The sequence below is a fragment of the Octodon degus genome, unplaced genomic scaffold (assembly GCF_000260255.1).
Source record: "Octodon degus isolate 3935 unplaced genomic scaffold, OctDeg1.0 scaffold00317, whole genome shotgun sequence".
Taxonomy (NCBI): domain Eukaryota; kingdom Metazoa; phylum Chordata; class Mammalia; order Rodentia; family Octodontidae; genus Octodon; species Octodon degus.
In genome coordinates this window covers 336,061-350,699 of record NW_004524893.1, presented here as the reverse complement: position 1 = coordinate 350,699, position 14,639 = coordinate 336,061, and the positions used below count along the sequence as shown (strand labels likewise).

General features: G+C 33.5%; 1 protein-coding gene across 1 annotated transcript in view; it reads left to right on the top strand.

Moving 5' to 3' along the window:
• The first annotated feature begins 1,374 nt into the window (after positions 1 to 1,374).
• The window catches only part of Rad21l1 (RAD21 cohesin complex component like 1), a 46,166-nt gene continuing 32,901 nt past the window's right edge, over positions 1,375 to 14,639 (top strand). Inside the window, exons 1-7 of the mRNA XM_004647646.1 lie at positions 1,375 to 1,518; positions 3,198 to 3,327; positions 4,871 to 4,964; positions 7,087 to 7,193; positions 10,430 to 10,600; positions 11,302 to 11,397; positions 12,608 to 12,715. Coding sequence (XP_004647703.1) covers positions 1,375 to 1,518; positions 3,198 to 3,327; positions 4,871 to 4,964; positions 7,087 to 7,193; positions 10,430 to 10,600; positions 11,302 to 11,397; positions 12,608 to 12,715 — 850 coding nt within the window. The remainder of the gene's footprint in view (positions 1,519 to 3,197; positions 3,328 to 4,870; positions 4,965 to 7,086; positions 7,194 to 10,429; positions 10,601 to 11,301; positions 11,398 to 12,607; positions 12,716 to 14,639) is intronic.

Sequence of the window (14,639 nt, the reverse complement as noted above, 5' to 3'; positions counted from 1 at the left end):
GTGTGTGTGTGTGTGTGTGTGTGTGCGCGCGTGTGTTTTCTTTTTTTATTTGCGATATTTGGAAACTGAACCTAGGACCTTCACACTTGGCTAAATCCCCAACTAACTTCCCTCCCTCGCTCCCTCTCTCCGTCTCTCAAAAGATAAATTGAATTATTCTAAGATATCAAAATAAGTTCGGAGTATAAAGGAGGAAAGTGGAGCCAATGTGAGGCGCAAGCCATCAAGCCATTAATATAAAAATCTAGCTGCCCCATGAGAGACTGCGGCTTGGTAAATTGCATAACCTTTAGTTTGGGCATGGTGATTTGATTCTTGCGGTGGAAATGGGCAGTAATCAAAGTTCACCTAAATTTTTATGTGGCTGGCTTTGTTTTTGTGTTCATTTTGGCTCAGTTCTTTTATAGAATTTAAGTAGAAGTTTCTATAGCGGCAGTGTAAAAGTACTTACATTTAAGCAATAATTTTATGCTTCTGTAGGGGTCAACCAGAGGATTATGAAACATCCCTCTTCATTTGTAGCTTCCTAATAAAGCCTTAAAATATCTTTAAGTGGTCAGTTTAAAAGCTTTTTTGGTTGTTGTTATTGTTTTTGTTTTTTGTTTTTGTCAGAACCAGTGATTGAATTCAGGCCCTTGCGCTTGCCAGGGAAGCGCTTATTCTACTGAGCCATCTCCCCAGCCCCAAAAACTTCTGTTTTAAAATGCAGATTTTCTCTTACTATTCTTCAAAACATTTAAATTCGATTTTTGTCTCTTTTCTTGATCTTCCGACTCTTACTAGTTTCTTGGTTTTTCTTTTAGTTCTTGACTTTATAATCATGTTCTTGACTTTATAATCTTGGTTTTTCTTTTAGTTGTGACTTTAACCTCAAAAATTATTATATTAAATAAACCAGAGCATCTTGAAGAGAACAGTGACATTCAACACTTTGGATATAACTCAGTGATCCAATACTTCTCAAATTCTTAAATTCTTATTTCATAGTTTTCCCTTTTTAAATTCTATTTCTGAGTCCTGTTTTTCAGTTTTTCTCTTTTATTTATTTGACTATAGTCAGTTAAAGAGAACACAAATCCTACATAGGATAAAATAAATAAAAAATGAGAGATTCTTTGTTAGGACCCATTTTTCCAGTCTGGTAGTACTCTGTTATTCATTTATAATTTTAGAAAGATTCTTTTTTTTTTTTTTTTTTGCAAGGAAGTACTTTGAATGGAATAATATATTGAATTAGGAGATAATCTAAATGTTATTTTAAAAAATTTAAAACTGTTGTCATGAAATAGTACTGAAAGGTTTTTATTATCAAGTATTTAAAATATTTTTGTGTTTTCTCTAGCTCATTAAATACAACTAAGGAATACAGGCAACATGTTCTACACTCATGTGCTTATGAGTAAGCGAGGGCCACTGGCCAAAATATGGCTTGCAGCTCACTGGGAGAAGAAACTCACAAAGGCCCATGTATTTGAATGTAATCTAGAGATAACCATAGAAAAAATTATTTCACCTAAGGTATGCTACTGATTAAAATGATAATTTGTATTGTTATAACTTCTGTAGGTTAAAGGAATTTATGTCATTAAATAAATTTCCAAGACAATTATACTTCTTAAATTATCTGTTTTAATCCTTTGTAACAATTATTGTCTGAATATAAATATATATTGGTTTCTGTTGGTCATTTGTTCATGTATGTATCATAAATGATTGGAGCCTGAGGAATAAATGCTGTTTTATATATATTTTGTAATCTTTTCTTGTTTTCTGTGTACATAGTAGGTGCCTAATTAATACTTCTAGAGAATGAATGAGGAGTGTAGATTGATTTGTGTTTTTTTTTTTTCCGGTGCTGGGTATTGAACTCAGGACCTTGCACTTGCCAGGCAAGCACTTATTCTACTGAGCTATCTCCCCTGCCCAAGGAGGGTAGAAAGGAAGGACTGATTATACACTTAAGAAATAGCACATTATGGGCTGGAGAGATAGCTCAGTGGTTTAAGCATCTGCCTGGCAAGCACAAGGTCCTGAGTTCAATTCTTGGTAAACAAAAAATCATAAAATACTGTGTTAATCAGAAAACTATAAAATAGCTATTAGCATTTGCACTGAAATATTATCGAATTTTTTTTTTTCAGAACCGGGGATAGGTTAAATATTTATCTGCTTGAGAAAAAGATGAGTTATAATTGAAAGATCACTGTGTGAGAGGAACTGGCCTATACTTATATTATTAATCCTTATTAATTTAGTTAATCCTTCTTAAAGATTCTTTGGCTTCTTTTAGCTCCAGTACAGTAGTAGTTAGCATGGCCTTTTAAACTGACCAAATTTACCTATAATCCTTGCTTCATCACTTACCTGTTTTACTTTGGGCTTGCTATTTAATAAATCTGAGTAGTCAGATTTATTTTCTTCTGTGAATACAGGCTGTTGTCAAAGTAAAATACATTAATGTGTGATAAGTTCTTAGGACAATGGCTAGTACAAAATAAATTGTAGCCATTTTTGTTAAACTGAAGCTCATGAAGGTTAAGTGACTCAGTCTCAGCATCCAGTCTAAGGCTTGAATCCCAGTATGCCTGATTGCAGAATTTATATTCTTAGGGCCGGCCAGATAGCTCAGTGAACTAAAGCACCTGCTTAGGTAGGCACAGGGACTGAAGTTCAATTCCCAACATGCTGTGCCAGCCCTGACCCAGGGGCATGCTGAGAGGGCCATTGAGACTAGGTGTGGTGGCTCATGCCTGTAATCCCAGTGCTTGGGAGGCTGAAAACAGAAGGATCTCTATGAGTCCCATCTTTGTAGTGAAACCCTGTAGACCCTGTATTAAAATACAAAATATATATATATTTTTTTTCCTGCAATATTCATAATAGCAGATGTCACTTAAATGCCACATTAGATCATTTTTATGAAATAAGCAAATAATCATTTTACAAAGAAAATTTAAGTGATTTAGAATATGAAATATCTGCTTTTTATTTTATTTTTTTATTTTTTATTTTTGGCAAAACTGGGGATTGAACTCAGGCCCTTGTGCTTGTCAGCCAAGCACTTATTCTACTGAGCCATCTCCCTACCCCCCTAAATATCTGCTTTTTAAAGAAAAGAAATTGTTATAATTTCAATATCTTTCAAAGAGCACAATTTATGAACCTGATTTTTATTCTAATTTAAAAATTATCAAAAGGTGAAAATTGCACTTCGAACTTCAGGACACCTTCTTTTGGGAGTTGTTCGAATCTATGATAGGAAGGCAAAATATCTTCTGGCAGACTGCAGTGAAGCATTTCTTAAAATGAAGATGACATTCCGCCCAGGTACACATGCAGTGTTAATTTATCTCACTCTTCTTGGTTCCCTTTTGCATATTTAGTTGGGTGGGATATTTTCAATTGGCAGTAAATTGTAATTCAGGTGATTATAGTGAATGTAAACTCCATTTTGACTGAATCTAAGTTTCCATGCTTTAGGACAAATTATATTATTATTCTTGCTCTTTTCCTGTGTTTGCAGGAAAAGGTTTTGCTTTCTAGAACTTGTAATGTTCCTATATGTATTATGTTACAAATATGCTTAAAGCCAAAACTTGTGTAAAAAACTTACTCCATTTTTAATGGATCATTCAGTTTGTCATATCTTTTTGTGTTTAAGAACAAAATTAGAAATAGTAAAATTGACAAAACAAATGTTGATAATTATTCTTATAATTCTCAAGACTACTAAATTCATGCTATTAATGAACTATAATCAATCTAGACATACCTAAATACTAAAAATTTATGTGTCATAAAATTAATGCTTTCAAAATATAATGTACATAGCATTTGTTCCACTTTTAAGACATTCATCATTTTCCATGTTGGATCATGGTTACTTAGGTATGTCTTTCTGCTGTCACTAATCTTCAGGCTCCCTGAAGGAAGCATCCTTTTTGTAATCTCTGATAGTGTCTGTCTTGGTACCTTGCACACACTGGTACTTTGCACTTGGTGCCTTGCACACTCAATCAACTTTTGTTGAAACAGGATTGGCAGGTTTTTATTTTCTTTATTTTAAAATATTTCTACAATCTCTAGTTAGATTTATACTCATATCAAGTAGAATTCATTTCTTCGCTTTTTATTTCATTTATATGTTCCACAAATATTTATTGATCTTGTACTTAGTGTCAAACATGATGATAGGTTCTGGATACAAGACAGAAAAGGTAAATAAGGTCTCTTTCAATCTGGTGAGTAAATCAGATAATGAAAAACATTTTTGAAGTTACAACAATAATTACAGTCTTGTTTGTGTTGTAAAGGAAAATAAACAGAGCACTGCAACAGACAACAAGAGAGTAGTTTACTTTAGTTAGGGAAGTAGGTAAAAGTCTTTCTTGAGGGGGCTGAACTTAGCTTGAAAAGTGAGAAATATCCAGCCATATAAGAAGTTCCACATGAACGGCATAACAGCCAGGTGAAACTGCAAGAGCAAAAGTCTGGTGATGGCAACACAGTTGACTGTTCAGGGAACAAAAGAGCTAGTATGTCTAGAGTAAAGTACAGTGAGTGAGAAAGAGAGTGTCCTCATATGATGATTGATTGGTTGGTCGGGAAAGAAAGGCCTCAATTAGACATTTGATTTTATTAAAATGTACTGGGGAAGTTGCTAAACCATTTTATGGGAGTTTGCTTTTGGAAAATATTAAAATATTTGGTAAATGTTTGCTTTATAGAGAATGAACTGCAGAAGGACAGGAGTAGATAAGGGAAACCAGTTAAAAAGACTGAAAAAGCAGTGCAGTGAGAGAATAAAGGTTTAGTTGGGAGTTTATTTTACACTCATCATTGTTTATTAAATGTGATTTTTATTTTTTAGGACTGGTTGACCTCCCAAAAGAGAGTTTTGAAGCAGCTTATAATGCTATTACATTACCAGAAGAATTTTATGATTTTGACACCCGTAATATAAAGTAAATTATTTTGGTTACTTTCTTTCAATTTGATTTTCTTGATATTCTATTGTTTTCCTATTTAGATTTCATGAAGGCAAATGGAATGTGGTTAACAACTAAGCAAGTATACATATAATTGACAGACTTGAGATTGAGATTCCAAAGTGCACCAACTAAGATGTATCATTATACTCATCAAATATAATTCACAATATTGTCAGCATATTCATCTGTCCATTCAATAAATATTCAATGTGTGCTTTTCCTATGCCAGTCACTGTTCATTGAGGAAATAGCAATGAGTAAACACAGCTCCTGACCTCATAGGTTATGTACTTTAGTAAGTAGATTGACATTAAACAAACATGTAAACATACAATATGTCAGGAAATGACTAGATGATCTAGTATAAAGAAAAATAGTAAATAGTGAATGGTCCAGAAATGATTTTCTGGTAACAGAAATTTGAAGGAGATAGAGGAACCAATCACTGGAAAGCTCTCCTATTTAGAGCAAGTGGGAAGGTCCTAAGACAGAACCCATTGGATGTTTCAAGGAATAACAAGGAGGCCTGGAATGGAGTGAGTGAGGGGCTTGAGTGGTATATAGATGAGGTCAGAGAAGTAGCAGGAAATACAGGTGATAGAGGACATTGTAGGGTACAGTAATACTTTAGTCAGAGAGGAAGCACAGGAGAGTTTGAAAGGAGAAATGCCCAGGTCTGGCTTGATTTCAACATGCTCTGTCTGACTTCTTCCTATAAAACAGAAAGAGAGGAAGCAGGGAGCATGTGAGATTATTAGAGTAAGAGATTATATCTGTGACCTGTTCTTCATCTTATCAAGATGATAACAATCAAATTACAGATATGTGTAGAAGTCAGAGCCAAAAGGATCTGCTGATGAATTGGATGTATGGCTCTAAGAAGTAAATGGTGCCATGTGATTTTTGACATGATTATGGAGTTACCCCTTAATAAAATTAGGATCACTAGGGGATGGCAAGTTTAAGAAGGGGGTGAGAAAAGGAAGCAAATTAGGTTTTGGAAATGATGGTTACACATCTGCAATTGTTTGAATTATGTGCTTTTATAAGCTCAGATATTGAAACCTAATTGTGAAGATGATCATATTAAGAAATAGGGCTTTTGGGTAATGATTAGGTGATGAGGGCAGAGAACTCTCATGGGTGGGATTAGTGCCTTTATAAAAGGGTTAAGCCTTTTAAAAGAGGCCTAAGAAACTTTCCACCAACTGAAGACAGAGCAAGTTTGGTATTGGTAAACTATGCTACTTCTCTGACCTCATCTATATACCACTCAAGCCCCTCAGTCACTCCATTCCCAGCCTCCTTGTTATTCCTTGAAACATCCACTGGGTTCTGTCTTAGGACCTTTCCACTTGCTCTAAATAGGAGAGCTTTCCAGTGATTGGTTCCTCTATCTCCTTCAAATTTCTGTTACCAGAAAATCAAGCTATCTGTAAGGAGCAGATCCTCACCAGACACTGAGTCTCCTGGAGCCTTAAATCTCGAGCACTGTATACAGTGAAATGCTGTTGTTTATAAATTGGCCCACTTAATTTATTTGTTATAGCTGCCCCAAACCTGGAATGTTCAAAGTCAGGATGCCAGCATATACAGTCTAGTGGGCCTCTGCTTCTTGGCTTACACGTGGCAGTTTTCTCCCTGTGTTCTCACATGGTGAAAGGAGCAATGCAGAGAGGCCTTATGACTTAGTCACCTCCCAAAGGCTTCTCATTTTAATACCACCATACTGGTGATTAAATTTCAATTTATGGGTATTAATTATTGAAAATGTCCTGTTAATCAGCTTTGAAACTGTCTCATTGATATTTGTTTCTAAATAAAATAAAAATAAATAAATTCACCTTATGAATGAGAGAGAACAAACATCTGTTTCAAACACTATTGGTTGGCATAAGTAAAATGAGAACTGAGAATGACAATTGGACCTGTCAATGTGAAGATTGTGTATATGTTACTACCTAATATTATGGAGCAAACAAAAGCTCCTTTGTTTGTATAATAAAACCTGCTTTTTATTTTAGGCTTTTTCAGTATACTGTAAAATCATTCTGACCTATTCGTATGCTTTCCTCAATCTTATATTTCTCTGTAGTGTGACTGATATTTCGGAGTACATAGCTCAGAATCAAAGCAGACCTGAAGAAATTACACTTAAAGAACAGTATGATAATGATCTACTTTTCCAAACAGTGAACTTTGGTGAGAATTTTTGAAAAATCAAAATTACAGGTCATAACCAATTATATTTACATTTTATATTGAAATGATACATGTATATATTGCATATGTTATTGTAATGTAGGAATAATGCCCCTAAGTATTCTCACCTTTTTCTAGTATAGATGTCAATTGTAAGATATTCTTAGGGCATACCTTCTTTCTTAGTGTATAATCACTTATGGAATACTCTATAGTACATCAGAGGCCCTCATAAGCACAGGCACTACCAACATTTCAAAGAAGCAGCTTCTGCCCTCAGGGAATTTTAGGCTGGGTGAAAGGCATGCAAATAAATTATTGGTATAGTTAACATTCATACAATGTTTTATATGTATGCTACATAAAATACCTTTAAATATCATAATTAATATATCTATCAGTTATAAAAATAGATTTTTAAATCTGCTTTGGAGTAAGGAGGGGGAAATACTACCACACTGAATGTACAGTTTAGGATTATAATGCAGAAATTGATGTGCTAAAATATTTGGGCAAAGTGATCGTACTTTAAAATTAAAGTGATAAGGTATTTGGTCTTTTTCTGACATGTGTCATTCTCTGTCTTGTGTCATGATATATATATGTCTTCTGTGCTGGTCTACAAACTCGGTGAGGATTGAACTGTACCATGATCATCTTTGAATTTCTTACAGAATTTCTTACAGTGTCCAAAACAGTGAGCAAGGGGAAGGATGGCCTAAACTTGTCTTGGCTCGGTGGGAAGAGTCAAGGAAGTAATGCTTTAGCTACATCTCTACCTCAGTCTTTCATCTTCCCTCTTTCTATAACCTTTGGTATCTATGATTATGTTTCTCAAAACATCTGTGTTGAAGGACTATTTTTATAATTTTCATCTGATTCCAATTTGTCTATATTATTTTATATAAATTTAATACATTCATAAAATTGAAAATGGATCAAAATATTATTTTAAAGAAAATTAAAATTTAAAAAAATCAAACAAAACATTAAGTTTTTATTCTGTCAAATTGCTATTAATCATTTTAGACACTTACTTCTAATTGCCATATTTATTATGTACCAGCACCAGTCTACAGACCATACTGGAGTACAATGGATCTCTTAACCAGACCTAGAAATATAACACCTTGGCAAAGATGTAATTGTATATTTTTCTGGCCATGACACTCTATATAAACTTTCCTGTAAATTCTGTTTTTCTTCATGCTTGGATCTTTAGGATAGCTTTCAACTATACTTTCTTAGCTTCATACTAACAATGATTTGTTTTAAAATCTGAAGTATCTTTTAGGTTTTCTTTCTATTTACACTAACATAGTTTACCAATACCAAAGGTCTGGAGTACTGTACTACCTTCCTCCAAATGTTACTCCATTCTCTTTCTACATTTTTATATCTCTGTAAGCAACTGTCTTTAAATTTCATATCACATTCCTCTGCTTAAGTATTTTAGTTTCCTATGACATTGTGTTGAACTCCTTTGCCTATATTCAAAGTCCTCTTCCAATTTATCACCATCTTGTTTTATCAACTGTGTTCTACTCCTTTTTTTTTTTTTTTTTCTTTCCAGTACTAAGGTTGAGCCCAGAACCTTTGTTCTGCATTCTGCATTCTGGTTCTTGAATTTGTGATCACCTGCCTCAGCCTCTCAAAATGCTAGGATTACAGATACACCCAGATTATTTTATTCTTAATATGAACATTTTGTTATATTCAAGCAAATGTTTTACAGTGTGGCTACTACAATTTAGTTGTTTACCTTTCTATATCTTACATAATTCAAAATGTGATACCAAATTCTTGTATATCAATAGACCTAGATTTGAAGGAGATCTTCATTGCTTGCTGTTTGGTACTTAGTAACTGTCTAAACTCTCTGAACCTTTTTTGCCTACCTGTAAAATTGAGGTAGCTTCTAGCAATATCAGCGGTTGTTTTCCTTTATTCTTGCTTTCAGTTCTTTCCATCAATATATGATTTTTCTCTCCTTTAAAAACAATTTCAAATTTACTGCTCTTTAATAAGTGCTTAATATTAACACATCTTATTCTGTATTTCAATATAAAATTGAAGGTAATGATTTTTTTCTGTAACCTCAGATTCCTATGGTGCTTAATGCTCAGAATATCGCATCTGTTCATATAAATTATTCATTGACCAAGGCTGATTTTTCTTTTGGGAGGTATCAAACTGCACATAATATGAACATATTCTTTTTTCTTGGTCATTTTGAGACAGGGTTTTTTCTATGCAGTTTAGGCTGGCCCTGAGCCCACTTTGTACCGCCGGGTGATCTTGAACTCATAACAAACCTTTTGCCTCAGCCTCTGGAGTCTTGGAATTACAGGTGTGCGCCACCACACCCAACTAATATTCTTATTTTTTTTTAAGTCACTTAATCTTTTCTACTGATCAAGTCTTTAATCTAGTGTGATTAAGATTGCTATTTTCAATGTTCCTTTTTCAAAGATGTAGGTCTATAGAGGAATGTTCAGTGTGAGTCAAAGAATATCGTGATCAAAAAATATCATGATTTTCTTTAACTCTAAGATGGGGTGTTGGAGGGAAGGGAACACCAACCTCTGATCTCTGCAAATAAAATACAAAATTAATTACAAAATATTTCTGTGATAAGTTTCCCCATTTGTACAATAAAGATTATAATAGATCTTCTATTATAAAAATATATATAATACATTAATGATACCTGACTCTGTTTATCCTTTTTATTTATTCTTATTGCCAACTTATAACATATTCAATAAATATTTATTAGATGACTATTGTAAGCCTGATCTTTAATATTTTACCTATCTTTCCATTTTCCTAAGAAAGCTCCTTATTTTTCCTGACCCTTATTATGGATAAACCATTCAAGCAATTGTGTTCAAAGTTATATGAAATAATAGTTGGCTATGCAATACTTGATATACTTCATGTAGAGAAAAGTTCATAGTATTTTTGCTTTCTAGGAAATCATTAAATTATATCACAATTAATAAGCTTTAATGTCTGTGCTTTTTTCCTACTGTATTGCAATGAGTATTATACCAGAATGCCAATCTCTGCAGATTAACTGACTTTAGTTGAATAATTTCAGTGATTTTTTTCAAATTTCATTTTTCTTATATATAAAATAAGGGCAATTATATTAGATAACATCTCAATTTCCTTCTAATCCTACAATTATTTGTTTTCTATGACTAACAGCATTAATGATATACATTTTTTAGAGGAAGAATGTGAAATTCCCAGAACACAGAGTTTCTTTGATGACAACATCTTACTGAACTCCAGTGATTATTTAATTGAACATAGTTCTAGAAGTCTGATTGAAGAAAAGTCTTTGTTCTATGACAGTAGAGATGGATTTGGAGATGAAGGATCTGCAGGAGAAATGATTGGTATGCTGTCTGATCATAACAAAATCAAATATTTACTTCAATAAAATTACTATAATACATAAATATATTATATAAAACTAGAATTTCAGATGTATGTAGGTCAAGTTGTTTTTTACATAATTTTTAGGTCTATAGCATATCTAAGGTAACCCTAATAGCCATGTGTTTAAATACATTTTCTATGGAAGTTGGGAACTACTGTCCATTTTTATTTTTACAAATTAATTTTTGGAAGGGAATTGTGAGATTAGTATATCTCTCACAAAATATATTACATTATATGCTGGAAAGTGTTTCCTTTGTGCGTGTGTGTGTATGTGTGTGTTTTCTTTAACACTAGTTGTAGGATGTCTAAGAAATCTAGCATTTTATCTTTGTATTATAGTTATAAAATATAGACAAAAATGGTAAAACTAAATGTACATATTTTAAAGGTGCTAACAGTAATATCAACTATATATTTTAAATTTTTTGTTTACGTAAATTCTAGTTCCATCACATTGCCTTTCATAAAGTAATGTTAATAAACATTGCATTAACAAATGACTGATTCAAGTTTATATGATACAGGGGGGCCAGGGATATAGCCCAACAGTGTAAGCACCTGCCTTGGAAGTGCAAGGTCTTGAGTTCAATCCCTGGTACCGCCAAAAAAAAAAAAAAAAGTTTATATGATATAAGCATGTGTTGTGTTTTTCAAGACAATTTATTGCAAGATGATGAGAATATCCTGTTAGAAGACATGTATTTAAGTAGAGAAGTTTCCCTGCCTTCTGAGCCTCTCAGCACAATTGTGGGTATGTTAAAATGTTCCTTTGTATAGAAAATAAACAGATATTTGTTTGAATTATCCTTAGAACTTTTATGTTTAAGTAGCAGTGCAATATAGTAAAAGATAAAGAATATTGTCCCTCAACTCTTTTAGTCTGATTCTATGCAACATGAGATAAAAAGTTGATTTCTTTTGCAGTATAAGTGTTAATCCCAGGGTCTTTATACTGAGCTACATCCTCAGCTGACTGACTGATCAATTGATTGAATGAGTGAATGACAGACAGACAGACTGACTGACTGACTGAGAGAGACAGAGCCTCGCTAAGTTGCTGAATAGCCCAGGCTCAAACACATAATCCTCCTATCGCAACCTCCCACAATGCTAAGATTTAGCTTCTGAGAAAGGTACAATGAAGGATGTTTTAACTTGGGCTGGATTTAGCAAGAAAGTGTGCTTGAATACTTTGCCCAAATACTGGGCTGGTGAATCCTAAAAATAACATATGCTGAATGGTAAATAAATAAATAAATAAATAGTATTGCCTGACAATCTGTATACAATTTGAGGGAAATTTCAAAGATAGGATATTTTTCCTACTTGAAATCCTTACAAAACTACTTCAGGTGGGCCGGGGAGATGGCTCAGTGGAATAAGCACTTCCCTGGCAAGTGCAAGGACCTGAGTTCAATCCCTGGTTCTGAAAAAAAAAAAAAAACCTACTTCAGGTGATTTGAGGTCTTTTAGGATGAGTTTTTCAAAAATTAAAAAAGTGCATATCTCTATTTTTATTCTTCACAGTTTTTGATGTTATATTTGATTTCTAATGCAATAATGGAAAATAAAAATGTGAGAAGAGCTAGGCAGTACAATTTTATAGTTTGTTACAAATCAATTGATATGACTCAACAGAATATAAATATCAATATATCAAATTTATATCAGTCATTTATTGTAGTTGCTTCCACTGTTTTCAGTTCCACTGTGACTATACCCCAGCCTCAGATTTCTCATGTGCAAAAGGGGTGATGATATTGACTCACCCAAATGTTGTGGGTCCTCTACTGTATAGTCTCTGAGTCTCTTCACTGCTGTGCTATTAAATACACTATCTATATAGCTCCAGTTAGCAATATAATCTTCAGGTAGCATTTTCCCTAATTCTCATATAGTCTTCCAGCTTAGAAATAACCATAAGTTTTTATAATTACTTTAATGGCACCATTAATTTCTAGAGCCAGATAACCCAGATGATGTATTTCTACCTGAAAATGAAAACCTGGATGAAACAACATTATCCAATGATGAGGAAGGATTTGCTCTTGAGCCAGTTGATATTGCAGGTCAGAGGCAATTGTATTATTTTTATTTTTGATGCACTGCTCTATAATTTACTTTGAATAATCAAAACTTATTGGAGTAATCTAGTAATAAAACTTTTAATACAATAGGGGAAGAGTATAAAGAAAATTTGAGACAGTTGTTTCATTGTATTCAATTCTGTTCAAGTCATGTAGCCAAGTTTGGAAGCTGGAAAACTTAAAAGACAATTCAGTTCAACAAATTATTCAGTATTTAAATGGCAGTGGAATACCCATCTCTGATAAAACTAAACAAAAAAGGAGATATAAATGAAGGACCATTTGTATCTATATATACAAAGTAGTTAGGATAGATATACAGCTATTTTCTCTTAATTCAGTAAGAAGAAAGATTTGTACTTATAGTATTTGGACAGGATATCATGTCTGCATCTTGTACTATGAATAACCACTACGAAGACAATGCCATTAATGCAATGTGTTAATTATTGAAACTGTCCTACTATTTGATTTTGAAACTGTCTCATTGATATTTGTTTCTCAATAAAATTAATTTAAAAACCCAAAAAAAAAAAAACAAAAAAAGAAATTTTGCAGTCATCACACTGTGTACACAGAAATGAAGAAAACATGATTCTTTTAAGAAGTTTTATAATTTGGACTTCCACTCTAAACACCGGGGAATGCTATAGCTTCAAGGGATCCTCATGAACCCTCACTGTAGGAAAGGGATCCCCCAACTCTGTGCAGGCAGAAGATAACAGAACCCAAAGATGCCTATAAGTGAGTGCTCCCATCTGCTGACTCCCAGAGACCCTGTCTGCTGGAAAACATAGCCCATGAGTCATGTGAACCCCAGTGGTTGCACAAATGTGGCCATGGATTTCACCAACTGGGGAGGTGGGCAGTTCCTAAGTCAAGCCCAAGGATAGCATCATATTTTGCCTGCTGACTAGAGGGGAGAATTGTTTAGACTGTTAGCTCAGGTTTTGAATACAAAGGAAAAGTTAGGAAATTGTTGTGACTGTCTATAAGCAGACCACCACTAAGGCAAGAAGGACATTGTGTGAACACTCAGGTGGTTTGGCATGTGGTCACATGGGTATCACATGCACATTCTCTTGTTGAAATATTTGATCTGGGATCTGGGTGGTTTGTATTTATTTATTTGCTTTTATTTAGTTGACGCTTATTTTCCATCCATCTTCTTTTCTCACTATTTCATTTCTTCAATTCAAGCTTCTATATCAATATTTTCTTCATTTCTCTCAGTTTTAAAATTCTTTTCATTTTTTGTTTGCTATCTTCTGCTCTCTCTGTCACTTCAATCTTCTCTTGTAATAACCTGTCTTTCTTATTATATTCCTTTTGTTCAGCCTTCTCTTACCTAGCTGTCTTCCCTTGACTCTTGTCTACTTCACAGGTGCATAAATATAGCTCATAGCTTCCCTCAATTTCAAAATACACCTCTCTCCTCCTACATCCCATTTTTGCCCCACAAATATCTTCATAAATCCTCAAAACTGATTCTTAAATCCAACTAAAAGACTCTCAACAGAATCTCTTGCAACAAGCAAGATGAATAGATAAATAAAACAAAACAAAAGCAAAGGAGCTGTCAACAAAAAAATGTAATATCAGTAATAAAGCAATAGCTTTCGTGATAGCTTTCAATATGAAGAGCCTCAAGTCCCCAATTAAAAGACACAGAATGAAAGACTTGATCAAAAAACTAGAGTCCAGCAGTCTGTTGCACTCAGGGAACTCATCTAACACAAAAAGACTAAAAATAGACTAAAAATCAAAGGACGAAAAACAATATTTAATGCATCAGGGCACCTAAAACAAGTACAGGCAGCAGTTTTACTCTCAGATAAAGTAGGTCTCAAATTAAAACTGATCAGAAGAGATAAAGAATGTCATTATACATTAGGTAATGAAAAAA